Below are 26,260 nucleotides of genomic sequence, written 5' to 3' on the forward strand. Positions count from 1 at the left end.
TTATTGTTTCGTGTTTATTTGTTATTTTTATATCTTTTATTACCATCGTACAAAATAAGTATTTTAATGGTTGGTTTATGCTATTTCCATCATAGCATAGATATCAAAACAAATATCTGTAAAACAATAGGTAATAATAACTAATAGCCTTTATCTCTTCTAATCTTATTTCTGCTTCTCCCACCAGAAAACTGTAAGAATAAAATTTAGAATATCAAATCCTTTCAGTTCGATAATTTTTGCAACTGTAATATTTCTCATCATTTTCTTCAACTAAGATATTGTGGAACTCTTCACAAATCGATAAAATAATTAATATTTACATCGCATATTTATCATGACCCAACTATTGTAGGTTCAATAAAAAAACAAGACTTCATTATCTCGGAGTTTTATTTAGCAAAAACTAGTTCACATACAAAAAGCAAAAACACATAGAAAAATTGACAATATTCTCAAAAGAAAATAATCATAAATCGAACTAAATATTAGTTAAATTAATTTTCTGAACATTGCCTTTATTTACAACAACTAACTATACAAGATATTTGATACTTCACAAAACTTACGTCGATTTTATGTTACGGATTTTGACTCCTAAACAATTTAATCATCTTCATCTCGACATATTATATTCATTCTAAAAGTAACAAAGTATAGTGCCTTTCAAAATATTTTAGAAAACCTTAGTCTTAAGCTTATTACAAAGTCATTTGTATTTGAATGGTGTGGTTAAATTTTTGGTCCAGAATGAAATTAATAAATTTTAATCTATTGTTCTTTTAATCATTATACCTGGTATTCAGTATGTTCACTAGTCGAAATTTAGCAATACTACTCAAATACTTACAAATTACTTGGTAATGGGATTCAGATACCGTTTTCTAAAATACCTTGAAAGGTACTATACAACAAAGTAAGTTTGCTATGAGTGCTAAAAATAGTTGCTGGTAAGGAGATTTCTGATGTGTTGCCAAAGAAGGTGGCTATCCTGTAGCATATTAAAAAGGCAACTTGGAAGATGTCCGAAAAGAGAAAATGGAAATGCAGCATACTTTATGTCAAATTTCAATACAAGCAAAGAAGTTTTTGGAACCTCCTGCTCCATATGCCAATACTCTTAGAGCTATTATACAGGGTGTTTCAGAAAAAGGTAACACCGTCTCTAGGATAGGTAAAAAACTAAAAAATTATTGGGGTTTGTTCAATAAAAAAATTTTGTAACGCCATCCGTTTTCAAGATACAGGGCGTTGAAGAACAAAAAATTTTACACATTTTTACGATTTTGCCGAAACTGTGCATTTATGACATACCTACAATTAAGATTGTATATTCATCATTGGCGCGCATATGGGTAATGGTCACATTTATTTAAGGTACTAGTACACTTTAGAAGACCAAAAATAAGCATTTTTTCAAGATTTTTTTCTCAGAAACTTTATTAAAAATGAACATACAACTTTTTACATATTAATATCTAACTCTTAGAAAATACAAAAAATATATCTTTTTTCATTTATGCACATACACTAATCTTGTAGAGGGCGCCAAATTTGAGGCCTCGAAAAAAAAGTAGTTCCGATGGCGGACAGTTAATCTCAGGATTGGGATCTCTGAAACAAAAAAATTGTATGGCATTTGAAAAAGGAAGGTTTCTTACGTGAAAATTTATCACCATTAGTGAAAAATTCCGCAAAACAAAGATTTTACAGAAATTTGAAAAAATTTAATGTTGTTCTGAAGCTATTTTCTTGTGGCATTTTTACAATTTTAACTATTTATAATGGGAACTAAGCCACAATATTAATAAAAATGATTTTTATTAACGTTTCGACGCCCAAATCGGGTGCCGTTGTCAAAATACAAAATACTACTAACATTAACAAAAATGTTGTTGCTTAGTAAAAAAATTCTTCTAATAATTTATTTAATTTGACTCATTTATATCGGCAATTCAGATACATATTATGATACATTTTAAAGTAGAAGACTTTAAAATGATATTGCCAATATTTATGAGTTGCGTTCCTGGGACGACTTTACTGAAAGATAGTTCATTCGATTACATGAAATCAACCCCAACTCAAGAATATCCGTCACAAAAAAATCATAGCATGTGATCTGTCTTTAAAAAGAGGAAGTCAATAGAAAGAAAATACCACAATTAGTAAGTCAATAGTCGAATTAGTACATATTTTATATTTTAGTATTACTTATATATCCATGTATTATTGATATTATTTATAATTTAAACAAAATTATAGTAAAGTCAGAATTTGGTATTAATTTTGAGAGTAAATTAAATGTAAGAACAAATACTTACGATGTCGGGATAGTATCACGAGGTTTTTCCTGGTTTCCCTCGTGATTTACTATGAGATCTCTAACGCGAGAATTTTAATGTCACCGTTGCATGTGGTTGTCTTTTTAAAGACAGATCACATGCTATGATTTTTTTGTGACGGATATTCTTGAGTTGGGGTTGATTTCATGTAATCGAATGAACTATCTTTCAGTAAAGTCGTCCCAGGAACGCAACTCATAAATATTGGTAATATCATTTTAAAGTCTTCTACTTTAAAATGTATCATATGTATCTGAATTGCCGATATAAATGAGTCAAATTAAATAAATTATTAGAAGAATTTTTTTACTAAGCAACAACATTTTTGTTTATGTTAGTAGTATTTTGTATTTTGACAACGGCACCAGATTTGGGCGTCGAAACGTTAATAAAAATCATTTTTTAGTAATATTGTGGCTTATTTCCCATTATAATAGTTAAAATTGAAAAAATTTTGTGAAAAAATCGCCCGTTTTCCTTCAGTTTTTCATGGTTAAATTTTTTTTATTTTTTGGTCAAATTGTGGTAAATTGTCGCGTAAGATACCTTCCTCTTTCAAATGCAGTACGATTTTTTTGTTTCAGATATCCCATTCCTGAGATTAACTGTCCGCCATCATTTTTGGAGGCCTCGACTTTTGCGCTCTCTACAATATTAGTGTACGTGCATAAATGAAAAAGATATATTTTTTGTACTCTCTAAGAGTTAGATATTAATATGTAAGAAGTTGTATGTTCATTTTTAATAAAGGTTCTGAGAAAAATTTTTTTGAAAAAAATGATTATTGTTGTTATTCTAAAGTGTACTAGTACCAGATAAAAATAGTAGGCCACTGAGATATTTCAAATTAAAAATCATTTTTGAATTTCTCGTTCAATTAGAATGATTGAACAATTTAAAGTGCATGATCATGACTAAATCAGCAGATGCAAACATCCAATTGAATATTGACGATACTGTAATAATTACAGTAATTATTGAAAGTATGGATACCCACAGATATTTAGGAATATGGATAGCCATATTCCTAAGATTACAAAATTAAGATACGTATTATAGAAATATTCATTAAACTTAAAAGGTTTCTTTGTTGTAAGGATATAAGGTAACAACTACGCCTAAGGATGCTTCGGTGTTACGTATTCTCTACTTTATGGCTTGGAAGCATGGATACTAAACAATCTAAATAAGTTTGACTGGCTTTGAATTTTGCTGTTACAGAAGAATCCTATGAATACCATGGATTCAAAGAATGTCAAACGTGGAAGTATTTAGAATAGAGAAATAAAGGGGAAATAATATTAGCTATCAACGGATCAAAAATTGGGGACATGTGATGAGAGGACAAAAATACTTATTATTACAATTTATTATGTAACGGAAAATTCCAGGAAAGTGAAATGTGGGAACATGAAGAATAATCTGGCTTAAGAACTTGACAGAATTGTGTGAATGCAGTAGTGGATAGTCATGATGATTTCCAACCTTCGATGGAAGATGGAACATGAAGAGGAAGATAATAGTTGCAATAAAGTACATCGTTTATTTAAATGTATTAAAATTCTTTTTTATTTCTTGATTTTTGAGTGCTCAAATACTTGATTCAATATTGAACATACTCTTTCCTTTTCCATTTTGGTTTTGCCAGTGAGGAGAATAAGTGCTTGAGTTATAATTCCATCAGATTGTCTTCCATGTTGCACCTTAAAGAAGTCATGCAGGTAAATATTGAATAGTACTAGAAATTGGACTGTTCAAAAACTATATCAGCAAACTCGGAAGGTTTTTTTAGTTAGATATGTAGTACACTTATACGATACAATATACGATTTAAAATTTATATAGCTTTCAAAATCCATAACATAAAACTACATCATCTACTCAGTAATAAGAATTTTAAAATTGATTCAAACCTTTTTCCAATCATCTTAAGCATGGAAAATACATTAGGTTGATTGAATAATTTCCTCTTTTTACTCTTTTCTGTTTACCTGTCGCACTTTAACATTTTTCTTATTTTCTTCGTTTATCACCTAGATAAAATATTAACAAAAAAGAAATTAAGTGAAAATGTTAAGTTATTACATTTTATTTTAAAAATCTACTCTTAGCTTTGAGAATGCTAAAATATCAGTTGTTTTTGCAATTTCGTCATTTAAATATAAAAAAACCGAAGACAACTGATTACCAACTACACTAAACATATATAATAATTATTATAATCTAGAGCTTATTTATTTTTTAATAGCATTATTTCTGTTATTGTATTGTAACGTTCGAACATCACTTTATATGTTTTTCTGAAGCTATTTTCTTGTGGCATCTTATCCAATTTACTATTTTATTTGGGAATTAGCCACAATTTAAGTTTGAAATTAAATTGTGGCTTATTCCCAAATAAAATAGTAAATTTTATATGTTTGTAACCATTATAAGGTATGAGTTCCTGTCTTTTTTTCTCAATGTTTTTACTGTGGTCTCATTATAAAATGTTTTGACCAGTCCCTGTCCATATTATTATGACCACCTATGAATTTTTATAGAAATGAACTATTTCACTAAGTATATTTTGTTTAAAAATTAATTTTAAATTTAATTTTGTTATGTAATGTTACTGTTATAAATTAACTATAATATATTTAATAATAAACAGCATTAAAATATTTGAAAATATTAGATATTTATATATTGTTTAATACTTTATTGAATTCCTGACCTTAATCCCATAAAACATATTTGGGATCTTTTAAAATGAGAAATTTCCAGTGAAAAGGTCACAAACAAATTTGTTTTATAATGAACTAATAAATAATTGGAACCACAATGAGAAATTGAGGCAAAGTGAAATTAACTGCATTCAAAGTATGCCAAGACGGGTACTAGCGGCAATCAAAGTTAAAGGGGGCTCAACAAAATATTAAAAAAATATAAATGTGTGATATTTTCAAATGTTTTATTGTTGTTTATTATTAAATATATTATATATAGCAATAAAACATTTGAAAATATGCCATATTTATATATTTTTTAATATTTTGTTGGGCCCCCTTTAATTTTGATTACCGCTAGTCATAATTTGAATGGAGTTAAATTCACTTTGCTTCAATTTGTCATTGTGGTTCCAATGATATATTAGTTCTTCAATCAAAACAATTTTGTCTGTGACCTTTTCACTGGAAATTTCTGGTTTTAAAGCTCCAAAATATTTTCTATGTGATTAAGGTAAGGAATTCAACAAAATATTAAAAAATATATAATATAAATTTATATAATATAAAATATATGTAATATTTTCAAATATTTTATTGCTGTTTATTATTAAATATATTATAGTTAATGCATAACATTAACATTACATAACAATATTAAATTTAAAAATAATTTTTAAACAAAATGTACTTAGTGGAATAGTTGATTTTTATAAAAATTCATAGGTGGTCATAATAATATGGCCAGGGATTATTGAGGCTTACCAGATAATGATAGATAACAATCTAAAAAACAAAAAGGCAGTCCCTTCTAGTGACATGTACCTGGATTAAAAAATTAGTAAAAACTAATTTGCAATTTTTTTATTTCACTAGCTTTCTGCGACCTTCATAGAAGCCTTTATTTAAATTTTCAGTCCTAAGAGTCAAACGTTTATAGATGATGACACTTGAATAAAAAGGCTAAAAGAGAAGAGTAAAGTAAGAGGAAACTGATCAATCTTATTTTTTTTAAATTTTCTACGGTTTGATAAATAATATATTTAGATAATTGATTGCATGATTGGTGCAAAAGGTACAAACAAATTTGGAAATACCTATTCCTTAATCGATTATCGAGATCTATATTCGTATTATAAGACATTTTTACAGTCTATATACAACAATTTGAAACTATTTAGAAACTACCTTTAGAAAGAATTATCCTGAATTTTAACAAATCTTCCAAAAATATTTTTAAGGCAGTTTATCACAAAAAGCAATCCGTTTGGACATTTTTAAAAGTTTAAAAATTTGTGCAAGATTTTACTGGTCTCTTTGTATTTTTTTTTAAATAACTACAAAAATAAATATAAGAATTCTTATATCTAAGCATATCACATAAATTTATACAATTTATTTACAATAAGTTGTGAACATTCACAGGGGGATTTAAAAATATTTGTTAATATGTATATGTTTTTAACGATAAGTTTCCACAACTTGTTAGGGGCTTCTGTATTTTGGGGATTTCACGATTATATTTACAAAATTCAGTGAGAAAATAAAGTTTGTGTTTATTTTGAGTTGTACAAAAATAGCTTTTTTAGGTATTAGATCAGGTTACTTGTAACATTGTCAAAATATATGATGTGTATTTTATAATATTTAATCTCTAAGATATTTGTCTTTTTCTTACTATACCTATACTAATTTTAAAGAACAAGCCAAACATAATATAAACATTTTTGTTTATCAATAAAATAGAGGAGACTTTTTCCATCGTGGAAAGAAGACAGGGACATGGAATATATGAAAAGGAAATTGTAGGAAGAATATGAGCAAAAGGGACTTACTATAAATATGATCAAGACATAATACTTATGTAGTAAATTCGAGGTTGCAGAATTGAACTCAATTTATAAGAAGAGAGTAAGAGTTGTAAGACTTTTAAGTATTTAGGCTCAATGATAAGCCGACATGATACTTGGATGAAAGATATAGGAATGAAAGTAGCACCAGGAAAACAAGCCACGAAAGCACTCCATGGAATAATATCGAAGAACACTATAACCAAAGGAAAAAGAAGGATCTCTCAGATTATAATGATTAGTATTACCCTGTATGGAGTGAAAATATGGTCAATGACAACATCTCAATTACAAAAAGGTTGGAAAACAGAGCCATGTAGTGGTACGAGCATGTACAAAGAATGCCAGAGTACAGGTGGTCGAAAAGAATATTGGATTGGGACCCAGGGGAAAGAAGACTGAGTGGAAGACCTGCTACGAAATGGAAAACGTACCTACATAGAAAGTGCTATGTAGAGACCTTAGAGAAGGTGACTGGGGGAATAGAATTCTGTAAAGGACGAAAATGACGAACTTACAATGGGAAAAAGCCGAAAAAGAAGAAGAAGAAATTCATTATAAAGTTAGAAGTAACTCGTCAAAGAAGAATAAAGTATTTTATAAATGAAATGGTCTTTCAAAACATTACATATCTCTACCAAAATGGTGTTGATTTTGTTTGTTGCTCAGTCAAATATATGTCAATATGATTAAACCAATCCAACCACATTTTAAGATTTATCTTAAGATTATATTCTTGTACCTACACACAAACTTTATCATCTCACGACGTATTCACTAAATTAAAAAATAGAGTGTCAGTTAGTTTGTATGTCTTGAGGGGAGGGGATGTGTCTATATACAGCGCTGTCATATTTCGACTAAAATCTAAAATTTCACATACTTTCTGGAATTGTATGCCCATGATATGAAAATAAATTACTGATTAAAGTCTTTATGTAGAAGGGCGGATGGCACTACTTTAAAGAACTCTTTTATGAAAAATGTACAGATCTTTTTCCTAAAAATACACTTTTAAGTTACTAAAAGAAAGAGCTGAGTTTTTGGCGCATTGGAAAAATGTTTATAAATATTTTATGTTATAATTAATTTTTGACATATTTAACTTTTAAAAAACATTTAAAAAATAAGTGTATATTGTGTTGAACAAAATTTTATGAAGTAATATTTTAAAGATATTTGTATGTGTCATATTTTTATTTTTTAATGATTTACTCTTCATTAAACATTTAGACAACTAAATTACTTCTAATAAAATATCTAAAATATCACCAGAGATCAATAATTACATTTACCTAGTAACAACTTATTAAATATATAGTGAATTCAAAAAAAAGAGCGCCAAAAGGTGGAAAAATTGTATTAAAATGATGCTGTAAATACACCATAGAAAGACGGACGTATACGAACTCATCCATAGGCGTAACCAGGATGATCCTAAGGGGGGGTTACAACTACTGGAAAGGGGGGTTACTACTACTGGAAGGTCTCTGAGGGGTATGGTGTTAAGCGTATAGAGCTCAAAGTCCATCCCAATGGAGGGGGGGTTATAACCCCCAAAACCCTCCCTCCCTGGTTACGCCTATGAACTCATCACATTATAGTCACCCATAAACTTGTTAGACCCTCCGACATATGATCTTGTCACTGGCATCCTTTGGAGTCCCATAATCTCATCACCTCAGATAGGTAAATTCATCACTAGCATTTTTTGCCCCAATGTGCTGGTTTGTAATGTGGAAGATTGCCTGATACCTATTATACACTTCTTGTTTATGTGGTAATCCATTACATTGAGAAAAAATTTAAACAGACTCTTTTAATATTTAACTGACATATTTATATCGAGTGTCTCACGGTGAGTGGCCTATTTATGGTCTTTAAGCCCAGAAACAGACGAACCACTCTACAGCGCTACTCTGTGGCGCCACAAAGTAGCTTCCGATGATTAGGCGTAAATTCTTATGTATTTATATCATATGTATCAGATGTATGTATATCACAGAGTGGCTCGTCTTTTTCTGGGTTAAGTGCCATGGGGGTAGGCTGATATTCCAGTGATCAGTTTGAAAATCTCTCCAGGTCTCTTTTAAAATCCTGATATTATTGAGGTGATGAGTTTTTGCTATATACGGTGGGAATTTGTGCTAATTGGTGTGATGAGTATACATATGTATCCAGACAGACTGTACTAAAATGAAGCTGAGTGTACACCGTAAAGGTGAATGACAATAGAGGGAAAAAAGGTAACTTAAAGTAAAGAGACGTTCAATTGAGACTGAAAAAATATTATAGACATAATAGGTATTTATTTAAGCGCTCTCTCAGGATTAGAATGAATTGCACCACGACGTGTAACATAGGACGTCTTACACCATAATCATTAATTTTAATTTTTAATTTTTATAAAAAAATAAATATTTTACATATCGGAAATAGTTGTTACTAGAGTAAAAAATACTGCTTAATACATGTCGGTATCAACCTTAACAACTTCGATCAAATCATTAAAAAATAACGACAATTTCAATATCATTGATGATTATATATAATTGTATTATTTAAATTTACTTCATTTGGTCATTGAGGAGAAAGCATTTGGTAAGAGTGGACCGGGAAGATGACGTATGTCATGGCCCCATAACCCAAAAACTTATTTCGATATAATAGTTAATAGGCATTTTTCGAGTAGCTGCAATAAAAATCAAAATTGCTCTGATGATCGCTAACATCTGGAATGGATAGGCATTACAAGAATAATGAGGTCCTGTTTTTGAATATAAATGTAGTATATTACAGATTACAGTATATGTATTACATGCGCACTTGATATACAAATCGTACCATACTCAAACTATGGAATTTAGTAGATAGCAGAAAATGACGGCCCAACAAAACAACTGATGACTTTTACCAGACATTGGGAATACAATAAAATATACAAATTCAAGCTTGTGAATACATATTTAAGTGCTAATGGATCAAAACCTTTAATCAGTGTGTTGTTAGTGTGTGTTTTACCAGTGCTGACTTAAGAAGCGAAAATGTTTACTATGACAAGGAGAGCAGTGTAAACGATCCGTGTGGTTCAGAGGGCGATGGAGCATGCTATGTTGGGCGTTTCACTGCCAGAAATGATCCCAAACTACCAGCTTGGACGAACATCAGGAGTGGCTGATGCTGTAGAAAGAATAGCAACACTGAAGAGGAACTTCGCAGGTCACATAGCTCGAATAATACATAATAGATGGACAAAGCGGATACTAGAATGGAGGCCAAGAGATGATGCTTACCAAAGCAGAGGTCGTCCACCAATACGTTGGACTGAGGAGCAAAACGTTGCCATAGGAATTGGATGCAAGCGACACAATATCAGATGGAAATTATGAGGAAGATCTATGTCCAGCAATCGACAAGCGAAAATTGAATAATGATGATGATGATCATAAATCAAAATAAAAGTATCCATGAAATACTTTTAGACTTTAATTGCTACCATCTAAAGCTAAAACGCTTAAGAGTAACTAAACAGATAGGCATTGTTACTGTTATCACATAGTTTATAGTATACTACGATTCGAAATCAAGAAGTCTAAAATGTTCTTAATTGATCGATTCGACCGTTACTTGATGGAAGTTCATTTTATCAAACAATAAAACACTGAAAACGTTTGTTTTCTATACTTCCACAGAATTTATTATAACTAAGTGAATACAGCTGTTTCGGCAGAGTGCCTTTCTCAAGTGATATAGTTTACAATGTGTTTGCCTTTTTAAGTCTTCAACTGAAGAGGACAAGATACACAATTCATCATCCCATCCTACACAACACAAATTAGCAGCCTACCATAGCATGATACATAGACTGACAGAAATTCCCATGACAAAAAATAACTTCGAGATAGAACTAAACATCATTAAACAAATAGCAGTAAACAACGGCTATAACGAACAAACAGTTAACAAAATTTTAAACCAAAAACTACATAAGAAAGCCCTGAAATTAGTGTATCCACCGCCACAGAAAGAACCCAATACCTTCTGCTCTCTCACATATACTGGCAAGATAACAACAAAAATAGCCAGATACATAAAAAAGAAAGGAATAACACCAGCTTTCAGAACTAACAACAACTTAAGCAAACATATTAAAAACAATAAAAGCCGAAAGAGAAAGCAACTACAGAGTGGTGTGTACAAACTAACTTGTGGTGACTGTCCGAAAACGTACATGGGTCAAACTGGTAGAACTTTTGACAAACGGATAGCAGAACACAAAAGGGCATTCAACAATAGAAAAACAGACACTTCTATATACGCACTTCACCTTCTAGATCATAATCATTCTTTCAATGAAGGGTTTGAAATTCTGCATATTCAAAATAAAGGCCTTAAGCTATCTTTTTTAGAATCTATGGAAATTAATAAACTGAAAAATACAGATATAATTCTGTATGACTAACTCGAGACAAAGAGCTCCCCACTCCTCAACCTCTTCAGTTGAAGACTTAAAAAGGCAAACACATTGTAAACTATATCACTTGAGAAAGGCACTCTGCCGAAACAGCTGTAGTCACTTAGTTATAATCAATTCTGTGGAAGTATAGAAAACAAACGTTTTCAGTGTTTTATTGTTAGCTAAAATGTTCTTCTTTCCAGTAATTTTTTTTCGCACAATGCAACTTTCTGCTTAAACTTCATTCATTTGGACGATGTAAACTCTTTATATTTATCACTATTTATCACTCAATATTTACAATTTGTTGTAACTTGTCAAATAAAATTTCAGTTTAATAGTTTACCAAAGTCAAACATAAAATAATTAACCAAAAACGCAGCTTTTTCATAAACTTTTCGTAAAATTATTTTCACAGCACTATTACATACAACCACACCTCTCCACTACCATCCCTGGTAGAGAACCGTACACCACGTTAAGATGCTGGTCGAAGTACAACATGGAAATACTGCCTAGCTTCCTCGGTGTGCAACAAGGAGGTAAACTCACAGGTTTCGCGATTTGCTTTAGATGCGTGTGAGCGTACCTCTGCAGCGTTACATAAGGACATTCCCCTGAGCACATGTAGGCGTCGTAACGCTTGGGGGCGATTATGAAGTCCAAGCCGATGGCCTCAAAGTCGACCATTAGTGGATAGCGACAGCAGATGGTCTCGTTGGACTCGTCGTCACAATTGAGACCGATGTTACGACGGACTCGATGTTTGGCTTCTACGGTGGAAATTTCAACAAAAGGTGTCTGAAACGAAAAGAAAATTATTAAAGCATAAACTATAGTATAGAAGGTGTTTGTTATTTTAGGAAATTAAAAACATATGTAGGCATTGTCCCACAAGATAGACAAGCAAATTTAATCATACTATTCACGGATGCTTAAGACTTACTACAACAGGATCACTATAACAATTTTAAAAATGAACAGAATGGACAAAAAAATACATACCCAAGTAGCACAATAAAAACATTTTAGTTTTATTTAAAGATTATAAAGGATTTATTGTGGTAAATAAGAAGATAATGGTTTTAAAGTTACCTTGCAGATGTACTGCCAGAACTTTAAAACTGTTAAGCATTTGTCACTAGTTTTAAAATATCTAATAAGAGTATCAAATAAGACTAATTTATCTTAATGGATAATTTGTCTTATTGTAATTTTAAAATGGTTTATTCTCAGTTAACTTTAAAACTAATCAGTTTTATGAAGAACTTCCAACCAAGCTGTTTGGTTTTATTAGATTCTAGTTTGTGACCTTTTAATTTTATTGCAGTTTTAAAGATTCTCATAATAACTAATACAACCTATTATTAAAACTACTTGATCTCAAGACTATTATGCCAGTAAAACATATGCCTTAAAACTATTTTTTTTGTTTTCTTTAAAGTAGCCTTCTTAAAATCAATTAGTAGGCTATATTAAAACCAAATGATCTTTGAATCAATTTGGTTATCGCAAAGACTAAACTATGCTTCTTGTTAGAAACAATAAAACTAAACTCATTCCCTCTTCTTTCATGTCCAAAATGGTCGACCATTTGTTTTAGAGCGAAACAGTGGTGTAGTGTGTTGTAAAAAGTGAAAGTACAGTGAGTATGGAAGACATGTCCTAAGTACTTAAAATATAAACGAAGTGGTCATTTTAAAAGAAAAATACAACCCACACACAGCACTACGACGCCATGATTTTAGGTTAGAGTCACATTAAAACCGAGTGGCCTTATTGACAGCAACATTAAAACTATACGGATTTAATTACAAGGCAACCTTGCTTTAACGTAGCAGCCATATTACTTTCTGGAGATGCTGAAAGCCATACTAGATTACAATATAAGGCTTACATAAAAATTAGAAATAAGCGACTTTAAGACATAAATTCCATTTATTTTAACATTAAAACATTAAAATTGTAAATAAAATTATTTTTCTTTCAAATTAATATTTTTAGGATTTAAATTTTTTTATTATTTCTATTTTTTAATCTCCAAAAGACAGAAATTTTAGGGTGCGAAAGTTATTTGGGCCTATTTTTGTTAACATTATCAATAAAGTTGGTTGCACAAGTGTTTTTCTACCTTAACAGTCCGAATTAATAATAATTAATAATCTCTTCTTCATGACCAAAAACATGAAAAAAATTTACTTAATACTCTTTAAATGATGTAGATTGTAAATAAACATAATTATATATATATATATATATATATATATATATATATAAAAAACAGTCCGAAATAAAAGGTTTTTATTTTTGGTTTTATTGACCTCTTTCAGAGTGGGCCTTTTATGCTGAAAGCGGTTTTATTTAAACCTTAAGGTTTACTTAAATACCAAATGGTTTTAATTTTAGTTTTATTCTACAGTTTTACAGCATCCTTAAAAGACTTAATAAACCCGTTCGGTGCTACTTGGGTAGCCATTAAAAAACAAAGAACGGTATCACCCAGAATCCTTAGAAAATGATATACCAGAAGAAGTCTGACAAACTACTAAAGTACATTGAATTTCAATAAAATCCTAAATTTTGGGGATGATATTATTACTTTGAGCTAACATAACCGATCAAAAACCACCGGAGTTAGAGAAGCAATCATTTATAGGCTTTTGAAACAAATAAAGTAAGAAACTATTACAGAAGCACCAAAAAAGTCAAACAGGAAAACAACCTCGATAGGAACAAGAGGCATATTTAAAAGAAATTATAAAACTGAGAAGAGAAAGCACTAATAATTTTTATCTGGATGAAACATGTGAAATAAACAGTGGACCAGAAGAAGAAAAATAGAATGGAAAATGGAGTCAACACATAGAAAGAATAACAGGAAATAGAATAGTACGAATAGCAAGAGACAAACCTCCCAATGGAAGAAAATCATAGGGACGACCGACGAAAAGATGATCAAACAACGTCAATTGAGGCTAAAAACCAAAGTAAAACAGGCATTGAGGCCTATTTATAAAGTAGGAATAAGAAAAAGAAGAAACATAGGAACAGAAGATACATGTAATTTAAATGGATTACAATTTTTTCTGACATTTATTTTTAGCAATTTTTCGTTGGGTTATTGTATTCTTTTTTATATTCCTACCCATGTGTTATTTTTTACTGTTGTCTATTTTTTTCTTTTTTTTTAGTACATTACGTCGTTCTTCATTTAATTATTGCTTTTGTATCTTCTTTTTATTCCTGGTGTACACGCAGTATAACACCTGCTTCGTTTATACATTTTTTTATTTTTATCCCTATTGTATGTATTTCATTATTGGAATTTAACAAACCTGTAAATTTTATTGAATTATTTAAGCAGTAAGCATTTGTTTTAAGTTCTTAATTCACTGATAGTAGATAAATATTTCGACTACGGAAAGACGCAAGTCAAGAAAGCACAATAAACAAGCATATAAACTGCTCGTCAAAAGTTATGGATATAGAAAATTATTCTCAATTTTCATAGTTGACTTTTTCGTGAACAGATTAACGGATTTCGCTAATTCTTTTTTATTATTTTTGATTTTTCTTTACTATTTACACAGTTTAATCAAACTTTTATTTTGTACTTATACCGGGTGGAAGAATAGAAATGTTTTTCTTATGTTATGTTTGTGACACCCTCACCCTGTAGGCAAGACGAGGTACAAAAAATGTTAGTATAGATCGAAATCTTATTGTAGTCTTATGTTTTGTAAACATTTTGTTTTTTGAATGTCGCTGATATCTTTAGAAACAAAAAAAGAATGTGTGTGTACTTTGTACGCACGTAAGAAGTTATACTTCTATTATATGATTTAAACGAAATTAATATACTTTTTATTTATATTTTGTTTAAATATTAAACTAATTTATACTTACTACTTCTCAAACATTTTTATTAGGACAGTGCCAAAAATTAAAATAATAAAAGAATAAAACACACACAAACACATTAAACAAGCCACAAATGATGTCTGAACATTAATTGTCGAAAATTTTTTTAACTAAATACGTATTTTCTGAAAATACAATTATATAATAAATATACTTACAATCATAAAATGTATTAAAAAAAACAAAAAAGAAAGTTTCTATTGGGACTCGAACCAGCGCTGATAAGCGCGGTTGGTATTGGAATTCATTCGCCTTCAACGCTTAGCCACGGACACTATGTGTCATTATTTACGAAGATCGACTAACTAAACGGATTAAACTTGTGATATTTTGATATTTTGAAAATTGATCAAATTATTTTAATTTTGAATTGAAATGATTTAGAATTGAAAAAATACAACAAAACATAGAGTAAGAAAACAATATATTAGGTGAATATTGATAGAAATTTTGATGGTAATCAAATTATATAAATAAAAGTATTACATACTATGTATTTTGGCAGATCAAATAGGTAGGTTTATACCCATGATACATTAACAATTATTACGTACCTGTTGCTTTTAAAAACTATTTAAAAGTCACTACAATATTATAAACTTTTTTGTTTCTGTCCTCACAACAATAAAACTAATATATTATATATTTGTTTACCTTTACCTTTACCTCCAAACCACAGCTGTCCTACAGCTGCCATATCGGATAATTTTTGACATGTCATTTGAACATCCAATCAGAACAAAGTTATAATGCGCATGCGCCGGGCTGATAGGTTATAACATATAAAAATTCACCCTCTATCGCTGGTAAAGAAGTATAACTTCAAAAAATATACAGTTTTGTAATTTAGCATGCGTTTTGACCGAAACAAAAGTTTGAGACACCTTGTAGCGAGGAAAAGGCACAAAGGCGAGTATACAGTGTACCTCGATGTTATGTTGTATCTCATAGTTTGTGAATATTTTATTTTTTTAATCTCTCTGATATCTTTAATAACAAAGAAACTAGACGGTATTAATCTTTAATATGTGCTTTAACTTACGACATGTGTCACACATGTTAAACATAGAAACACATATTAAAGAGTAATACCGTCTATAGTATTTTTACTACAAAAACGTTATTACTTAGGTCAAAATTTTTGACGTAAGAGAACTGTCAAAACATTAGAATGTGACTTTTCATTATTGCTATGTTTATTATAAACACGGCAATAATGAAAAGTCACATTCTAATGTTTTGACAGTTCTCTTACGTCAAAAATTTTGACCTACGTAATAACGTTTTTGTAGTAAAAATACTATAGTTTCTTTGTTATTAAAGATAACAGAGAAATTAAAAAAATAAGATAGTCAGAAAATACGAGAGTACAACATAATATCGAGGTATACTCACCTTTGTGCCTTTTCCTCCCTACAAGGTGTCTAAAACTTTTGTCCCGGTTAAAACACATGTGAAATTACAAAACCGTAAATTTTTTTATTTCTAAAGATATCAGGGACATTCAAACAACAACATGTTCACAAAACATAAGACTACAATACGATTTTAATGTATACTCACATTTGTACCTCGTTCTCTCCTACAGGGTGTCTCAAACTTAACATAAGAAAAACATTTCTTTTCTTCCATCCAGTATAAGTACAAAAAATAAGTTTGAGTAAACCTTTGCACAACTGAGTAAATACTAAAGAAAAATCTAAAATAATAAAAAAATAGCGGAATAACTAAGGAAATCAGCATAATTTCATTATCCCTAACTTTTGACGAGCAGTTTATAACAATTTATCGTAATATTAACAACTATTTTTGTAATATCAGTGTGGGAAATAGTTCATTGTCACACGTGCCTCTAATCTGACATATCAGAAGTCATACACTTAGAAATAGAATACATACATTTTAATAGAGATTAGAATTTATAGTCCCTATTGATGGCAATTGCGATTTTTATTTTAATTAGCTGGCAAAATTATCCGTTGAATAACAGGTCCTAAACTAATAAAGTACGAAAACCAAATTATAATTTCAGACTCTAATCAAGAAAAATAAAAAAATTAAAAGATGATACCAAAAAATTTAATAAAAAAAAATAACTGAAAAACATTGAAATATTAAATAATATAAGACACTATTCCTTTACATAAAAGCAAAACATGGATTATGATAACGAAAATAACAAACTAGAAGCAATAAGATAATGATTTTCAGAAAATGCTGAAAAGTAGGAAAAAAACAAATGGACTATTGCCATCATACCTATAGGCTCTGAGCTTTGCTGGTGTCGCTCCCAGCGGCTATTAATTCAACTTTTACCGGAAATTTTTAAATTTATTATTTAATTGTTATCGCTTATATTTACAGCGCAAAAAAGTAATTAAATTGTAATCGATTTTTTTAAGATTTTGCTAATCATTTTGACATTCTATTGATAAAATATGAATTTCTTACTTCGGATACTTTCACAATTATCGTGTAGATGGCGCTAAGATTAATTTTTATAATTACATATTACGGAACATTAAAAAAACTTAAATTCAGTATTTAAGACGCAAGTATATTTAAGGTAAAAATATATACCACAGCTTTGACCAACTAATATTTTTTATAATTAATGTTTTTAATTTTAATTTTAAATTAATCACTTTGACATTTATGTCAAATTTCCGGTAAACGTTTACAGACTTGCCACTACTGGCGCTCGCGAATTTGTAAATATCCCCTCTACGTACGAGCTCACAGCGTTCCGACAGCCAATATCCCGACTGCCAAAATCCCGACACGCCAGAATCCCGACAGGCCAGAATCCCGACAAAGAAAAATCCTGTCAGATTTTCAAAACTATAATACATAGTATCCATCTAAGCTGTCATTTGACACCTCATTTGCCAGTCTACCTGGTATATAATGACGGAGAAGTTACATTCGCGGTCGGACGGACAGACGGACAGACAGCATAGGTCCAATTTCTCAACTTTAGTACCATCATTGGATTATAAGCTTTCATTTGACACCTCAAATGTCATTCTACCTGGTATAATGATGGAGGAGTTGTGTTTGCGGAAGGACAGACAGACGGACGGACGTTTATAATTCAAAGTTTTCACATTTTTTCAAAATTAGTGAAAACAATAATGGAAAAATTCTTCGCGAATTAATCAGTTTTAATTTATTTCCAAGTATATAGGTGATATAAGTATAATTAGCTAAATATAAATATAAATAATATAAATAAATTTCATGTTTAAAATAATACTGTAACACAACAAAAATAGATGAATACTATGTATTATAGTTTTGAAAATCTGGCAGGATTTTTAATTTGTCGGGATTCTGGCCTGTGGGGATTTTGGCGTGACGGGATTTTGACCGTCGGGATTTTGGCTGTCGGGATTTTGGCTGTCGGGATTTTGGGGAAGACCCATCTAAATAAAGGCTTTAATTTCAGAAAATTTCCAGAAACATGAATTTTACTTGTTTCTTATTTTAGTTTTTAATTCGAAACTTTTGACTATCCACCATTCTTGTTTATTGGCTTAATCTGTTGCTCTAAGTTCTAAGCTCTAAGTTGTGGTCATTAATATCAAACATACCTACTTCTTATTGTACTCCTCACAACAACAGCAAAACATCTTCACAATGTATGACTATTTTATCCAATATTTATAAACAAGTTGTTTATTGAAACTTTATTTATATCACACTATTTTTTATTATGCACACATATTTAATCTCTTGGTTTGTTGTTTTACAGTTAATTTTTTTGTGGGCTAATTTATAAACAAAAAGATAAATTAAAAAGAAAGTTCATAATATAATTATTTGCATATCTTGACCGTTTAAATTGATGTCAATAACACTATATAAACAAAAAAACTAATAAACAAAACTCCAATGCAGTTGCTATTTATATAACATACTAATAGACAGTGTTCCAGATCTTTTACTTTTTGTCTTTCGTTTACAATTCGTACTTACTAAAATGTACAAGACATTGCAAAAACTTTAGTCATCATTGAAGTCTTAGTCTTAGATTTTTCTAAATGTAACTTTTTTTTCTAATAAACTTTCAATAATTCCTTTACTTTTGTTTCTGTTGGAATAGTCTTATAATGAGTGAAAAATAATTTCGACCACGAATCCAGCAATCTGTTAACCGAGGTACAGTAGTACCAAGCGGCGCCTCTAGGAGAACACTCCAATAATACGTCGCAGATTACTTTAATGAAACGTGGTCATTTTGTGGTCATTTTCTTAAGCAACCGCAACCTAAGCGTTAACGTCCGATGGCGCGCCACGAAATGCTACATACTCTCTACGCTACTTTACGGAGTAAAAGGGTGGACGTTAACAGCAGCAACTATAAAGAAGTTAGCGGCTCTAGAAACGTGGCTGTATCGACGCATAGTGAGAATACCTTGGACAGACAGAGTGACCAACACAGAGGTATTGAGACGAATGGGTAAAGAGGTGGAATTGTTAACAACTGTTAAAAGGAGGAAAGCGTCATACCTGGGCCATGTGTTCCGTAATGATAAGTACAGCCTGCTACAGTTTATCGTGGAAGGCAAGATTGAAGGTAGAAGAGGTTTGGGCAGAAAGAAGAAATCCTGGCTGAGAAACTTGAGAGAATGGTTTCAAATACCAGAAGCTGCGAACATAATACATGCGGCACAAAACAGAGAAACCTATCGTTTGATGGTCGCCAACCTTCGTCGTTCAAGAGGAAGGTCATTTTGTACTCTAAAACCGAGTAAGGTATGACAAAAAAGAAAATAATCGTTTTCGTTATGATTCAATTCGAGTCTCTTGCCATCCTCTGACACCTGATGTTTCGGAATCTATTCCTTGTCAAAGAGGCTTTACAAGAAGACAGAATTGAACCACAACGAAACGAAGAAGAACTACAGATATTAAAATATTTGCAGCGGAGTGTGGTTAGACTGTCCTCTAATGGGGAAAGATGAAATGAGTGAAAAATAATTTCCACCATGAGTCCAGTGATCTGTTAACCGAGGTACAGTAGTACCAAGCGGTGCCGCTAGGAGAACACTCCAATAATGCGTCGCAGCGCAGATTGCTTTAATGAAACGTGGTCATTTTGTACTCTAAAACCGTTTTTCATAGAGCTATAAATAAATTGGCAGTTTGAAATAAAAATGTTAACACCCCGTATCTCGGAAACGAAGCATTTGCGGACATAATATGTTTATAGAACAAACTGGCATTATTTTTTCATGTAGAATTAGCCCTTACATTTTTTCATACTTATTTACTATTTACTTACTCCTTGTATACTATATCAGTTAAATTAAAACCCAGACACACGGTGAAATTAGATCCATAATAGAGCAGGCAAGTGCCTCTTTTAGAAGGATGTACAAGTATTATTATGAAACACATACCTAAAACTGGCTACTTCGCTGCTATTATTACGTGTTCTCAGCCTTACTTTATGGTGTCTTGGACTGTGCATAAAATTGATCTAAATCGCCTTGAGACTTTCGAAATGTAGTGCTATAGAAGAATTTTAAAAGGTGATTGGGTGGAGAAAATTCGAAATTCCACAATACTAAAAGACTACTGAGATTATAACATTAGAGATAGACTACTGAGATTATAAAAAGCATCAAGAATAGTATCTCAGACATATAATGAAAAGTCCCAAATATAGATTGCTACAAAATATTATGCAAGGAACAGTAGCAGCCAAACCCAGTCTAGCTCCAGAACGAAGAAGAACTTAATGGTTGAAGAACATGCGAGAATGGTGTGGTATTGATACAATCATGCTATTTAGGGTGGTAGTGAATAAAATTAAGACAGCTATGATGGTAAACAACATTTTAAAAGGATATGGTACATGAGGAAGAAGATAGTAACATCATCATCATCACCCCCAGCCCTTTGCGTCCACTGCTGGACATAGGCCTCCCTCATTTTTGTCCATTATTGTGCTCTATTTTGAGCACTTTGCATCCAATTTCTCGACATTTTCTTAAGATCGTCAGTCAAACGAGAATTTGGTCTTCCTCTACTTCTTTTGTCTAATCTCGGCCTCCACTCAAGTAATCTCTTCGTCCACCTCCCATCACTGATTCGCTCGACGTGTCCGGCCCAGTTCCATTTCAGGGTGGCAATTCGGGAAATTACATCGGTAACTCATGTTCTTCGTCTTAGTTATTCATTTCTAACTCGGTCACGAAGCGATATACTCAGCATTGGCCTTTCCATTTTTCTCTGAGCTATTTGCAGCGTTTTAGAAGTTGTAGCTGTCGATGTCAAAGTTTCGGCAACATAAGTCATCACAGGCAACACACATTGGTCAAATGTTTTACGTTTTAAACATGCGTGTCCATGCAACAAGCATGGGCAGCCTATGGAAAACAAGGAAAACAAGAAAACAAGGACAGCATGGAAGAAATTATGCAACAAGGCACGTAACGAGAATAAGATACCAAAAGTCTTAGAAGTGGACGTTATCTTACAAACTATCGTTATATATTGTACATTGTATTAAGTCTATCTAACTACTTACTCTTTTGACTTTGTCAGATGTAGCATCCGTCACCAAAGCTTTTTTGCCATTTAACGTCGCGTTCACGATAAAACCATGGTTCCCATCTGGATCCTTAAACCACTCGGAAACTGTTTCCGTGAAGTCGATCTTCACCCAGTCCCCTTTCCCGTCTGGTTGAAGGAACTTCTTGGCATAAACCATGTGAAAGGCTGCGGGATCGGAATGGTCGGTAATTTTAAACACCTCTAAGACTACGGTTTGGGGCGTCCGCCTATCTGCCCCCTTGATGTATACTGAGAGAGACGCATTGCTCACTTGAAATTTGGTATTACTGTCACTAAATGAGAAATGTAAGATATCACGGCCTTTATGCCTCAGTCTTGGATCTGAAACAAAAGAGATAAGAAACATAAATAAATATGATACATTAAATTCAACTCCTATACAAAATTACAGAATACAACAGCTAAGAAATACAATATGATAATATCAGCAGAAAAACCAAATGTATGGCAACATCTAAATACCCACTACGATGTAAAATCGAAATTGATGGGAAAATAATAAAGCAGGAAGCAAGGTTTAGATATCTGGGAATAAATATAACCAGTTAAAAAGATGTTGAAGAGGAAGTACGACAACAAAGCTTAAAAGCAAGTAAAGCGGCGGGATCTCTTAATGAACCAATCTGGAAGAACAAACACGTAAGACAAGACACAAAAGCAAGAATCTATAAAGGAGCTATTAGACCTATATTGACATACACGGCGGAGACAAGACCTGACGCATTTAAAACAAGACGACTACTAGAAACAACAGAGATGAAGATACTTCGACTAATATCAGGCAAAAGTCTGTTGGATAGGGAGAGAAGCGAAAACATAAGAAGGTCATGCAATGTAGAAGACATAAATGGATGGGTGACAAAACGGAAACAGGAGTGGAACGAACACATTAGTAGAATGGGAGATGATAGGACAGTACGAATAGCACGAGATAACTCACCAAATGGACGAAGAAGTATTGGCAGACCAAGAAAAAGATTTTTTTTTATTTAATAAAACTCCAACAGGAATCTTATGATTATTGCTATCTGATCATTACTATGATCAATAAGCAAATTAGTTCTATATGCAAAATATTATAAAAAACTTATCTAAGGTCATATTCAACAATATTCCTTAGACTCTAATATATTACAGTACTACTAGCTAACGTATACACTTTAGCCGCACTTTGCTCTGCTTTTTCACTTTCACGCACTTGAACTTATTGCACTAACTCGAACGGCTTCGTTCTCTTAAGTCTTCTTATCTGGTTGGCGTTGTCTAGGAGATTGATGGCCTCGACATTCCCATGGCTGGAGAGTCTTTGTTCATGACTCTCGGCAAACTAACTTATTGTCTGGATAACCGTATCCATCTGGAGGTCTCGATGAAGATCACAGTTTCTGAAGTACCATGGAGCTTTGACGATGTTCCTTAATACTTAATTTGTTATAAGTAGACAGAGTGGATTTTTTTCCCATCAACCAGTACATTTTTCTGAACTTAATTTCTAATTCTTCCTTTTTTTTCTTAATATGCGCTTTCCAACCTATCTTGGAATCTAATGTCATACCCAAATATTTTGCCGTATTTGCATAAGGTATTTGGTTTCTATTTATACTAACTGGGATATGTTGTTCTCTTTTGTTAGTAAAATTGACATGAACAGATTTTGTTTCATTTAATTTGATACGCCATCGCTTAGTCCAGATGTTAATTTGTTCAACAGAATTCTGTAGCATGGTTGCTGCTTCCTCGTGGTTTTGTCCGACTGCTAGAATGCATGTGTCGTCTGCAAATGTCGCAATTTTGTTAGGTTCTAATGATGGACCAAGAAAAAGATAATGCGATAATTTAAACAATTTTGGAGGCTAATATTGAAGAAGAAACAGGCTTTAAAGCCTACATACAAGAAGGAAGAAGAAGAAGAAGAAGTATAAAAATTGGTAAAGCAATTGAAGTTATAAGGATTCACAAGATTCAATAGAAAAATTATGAAAGACAGTTTAAGCATCCGTTTACGTACGTTTCTTCCACTTGGAATTGTCAGAACTGCCTGTGGTAAGCTCTGAATCAAAACGAAACCCAAATGTCTAGTAAGTAAGTTAACACGAAGTAATTTGCTAGTGGACACAGTAGCGATATCTATTTAAACAACGAGAAGTCTAAATAGCCGAAGATCTAAAGCTTTTAACATTGGAACCAAAATTCTGGTGACAACCTGAATCCGAGCCTTTTAAAATTTACAAGGCAAACGGACGATACATAAATATATATGACGGAATCTAAAATATGCATTCCACAACTCCTCAATTTATCTAAGTAAAAATCCAACGTATTTTGAATTCTTTCTTTGGGTACTAGGACTCAAAATTCGTTGGATTTTTACCTCGGTATATTGACAGGTTGAGGAATGCATATTTTAGGTTCGTTTATTCGTTTATCGTCCGTTTACCTTGTAAATTTTAGAAGGCGCGGATTCAGGTTGTCACCAGAATTTTGGTTCTAACGTTAGAAGTTTAGATCTTTGGTTCCTTAGACTTCTAGTTTTTTCAAGGGAAATAATGTATTTTTAAAATCAACCACATTAAGTAGCTGATTTTTCTTTACCTTCTCTGACGTATTCTTTATTATAGTCTTTAGAAAAATAAACTCTCAGGTAGAATTATTTTAATAGATTTATTTAAAAAATCAACATTTTGGTTATTTATTTAAAAGTTTCACAAATACATATTATAATCTTTCAACTATTCTAAACACTATTTCTTCATGACTAATCTTTACTTAAAATAAACCGATATTTTATAGCAAAAAATTATTTTCCGCAAACTTAAGTCAACACTATGTCATTTCATCGAGATCATTCCATGTGTCTCCCCGGCTTCTAGATTATGACTCACGATTCAAATCAGGACTTGGTTATACTGTTTCCTTTTTAGCGCTGGTCCTCCTGACCAGAAATTTCTGGCATCTTTTCGTCAACTAGAAAGTTATTTCAATCTAAAATCGGATTAGAATTTAATTTGGACTTAAGCAAGATGGTATACAATTGAATGAATGAAACACTTAGAAGAATTTATTGTATAATAAAAACCAATGTTATATGTTATAATATAATAAAAATATGTAAAATATTTCATGTAAAATATGTAAAAGAACTTCATGGTTGAGGCTTAATAAGCGCCAAGATATACCAGAACGGTTCCATCATGAGAAAGACTGATCTATTAATTAATTGAGTACCAAACTGCAGGCAAGAAAAGCTAAAAGTAGAAAAGAAGTAGAACTAAAATATATGTTGTTAAACACTTAGTTTAAAGGGATGGGTACGTATTTTCGGCTACAATGCTGTTTAAAAGGGGATTAATTTTTTTCGAATCCTTTGAAAACTAATAAGTATTTTTATAAAAATTTAAACGCAGAATGAAAGATTACATTCTTACCGAGGGCCGAAAGTCCCTGAAAACTTCTATGTTTATTTTAATAAGTTACAGGGGTGAAAAACTAAGAGAAAACGTAGTGTGATTTTTAATTTCAAATATCTCATTCAAAAGAAACTTTTTATTTAGTCTGAGGGAATTTCGGTCCTCGATAATAATTTAGTCTGTCATTCTGCGTTTAAATTTTTAAAAATTATTGATTAGTTTTTTCAGGATTCGAAAAAGATGGACACCGTGTCCGTGGTGATATTTTCCAAATCTAACATTCGCTATCTTTGTCATACAACGCACTGAGTCAAATAGAATATGATGACAAGACAGTGACAGTTTTAAATATTTGACATGGCATCGGGAATATTTTGAGTTGTTGATTAAATAATATTTTTAATGTATTTGATAAATAATTGATTTAAGACGTGAACTTAATAAAAAGTTATTTATTGTTTATTATTTATGGAAGATCCAAGCAGAGAATACATTAGGATATATTCTGGGATCCAAGTATTTTGTTGTTAAAGATGTTCAAAATTGTAAGCGTTCCATAGTAACAACATATTATTAAAAAATCACTTTAATATTTTAACTCTTTTCTCGATTGAGTATTAGTTTTTGTTGTACATAATATAAATTATTACAATCACTGAATACATAGCTAGTTAAAAAAATTATCAGTAGTAACTGCACAAGAGCTCTAAAATTCTATATTAATTTTAGAGATCGAGTGCAATTTGTTGCGATTATTTCACGAATAAAACTGTTCAAAACCAAAATTTTATTGTAATTTATTTATGTAAGTACAAATTAGTACAATTAAACACACAGTTGTTATAAATATTTGACGATTGAAAGTCATCACTTTTATAATTTTTAAAATATTAATTGTCATTAATGTCACTGAATGTATTTTTTCGTAGCAACGAAGGGCATCTGACATAATATACTTGACGACGGGATATTATAAAAATTATCAGTT

The 26,260-nt window shown here is 31.3% G+C and overlaps 1 protein-coding gene across 1 annotated transcript in view; it reads right to left on the reverse strand.

Annotated features, from left to right (window-relative positions):
* Window positions 1–375: 375 nt before the first annotated feature.
* Window positions 376–26,260, reverse strand: part of LOC114332903 (growth/differentiation factor 8-like) — a 127,119-nt gene continuing 101,234 nt past the window's right edge. The window contains exons 2-3 of the mRNA XM_028282688.2: window positions 21,819–22,186; window positions 376–12,160 (exon numbers count right to left, since the gene is read on the reverse strand). Of these exons, the coding sequence (XP_028138489.1) occupies window positions 11,783–12,160; window positions 21,819–22,186 (746 nt within the window). The 3' untranslated portion in view covers window positions 376–11,782. The remainder of the gene's footprint in view (window positions 12,161–21,818; window positions 22,187–26,260) is intronic.

This window comes from Diabrotica virgifera, chromosome 3 (assembly GCF_917563875.1).
Source record: "Diabrotica virgifera virgifera chromosome 3, PGI_DIABVI_V3a".
In the NCBI taxonomy this organism is placed as follows: Eukaryota; Metazoa; Arthropoda; class Insecta; order Coleoptera; family Chrysomelidae; genus Diabrotica; species Diabrotica virgifera.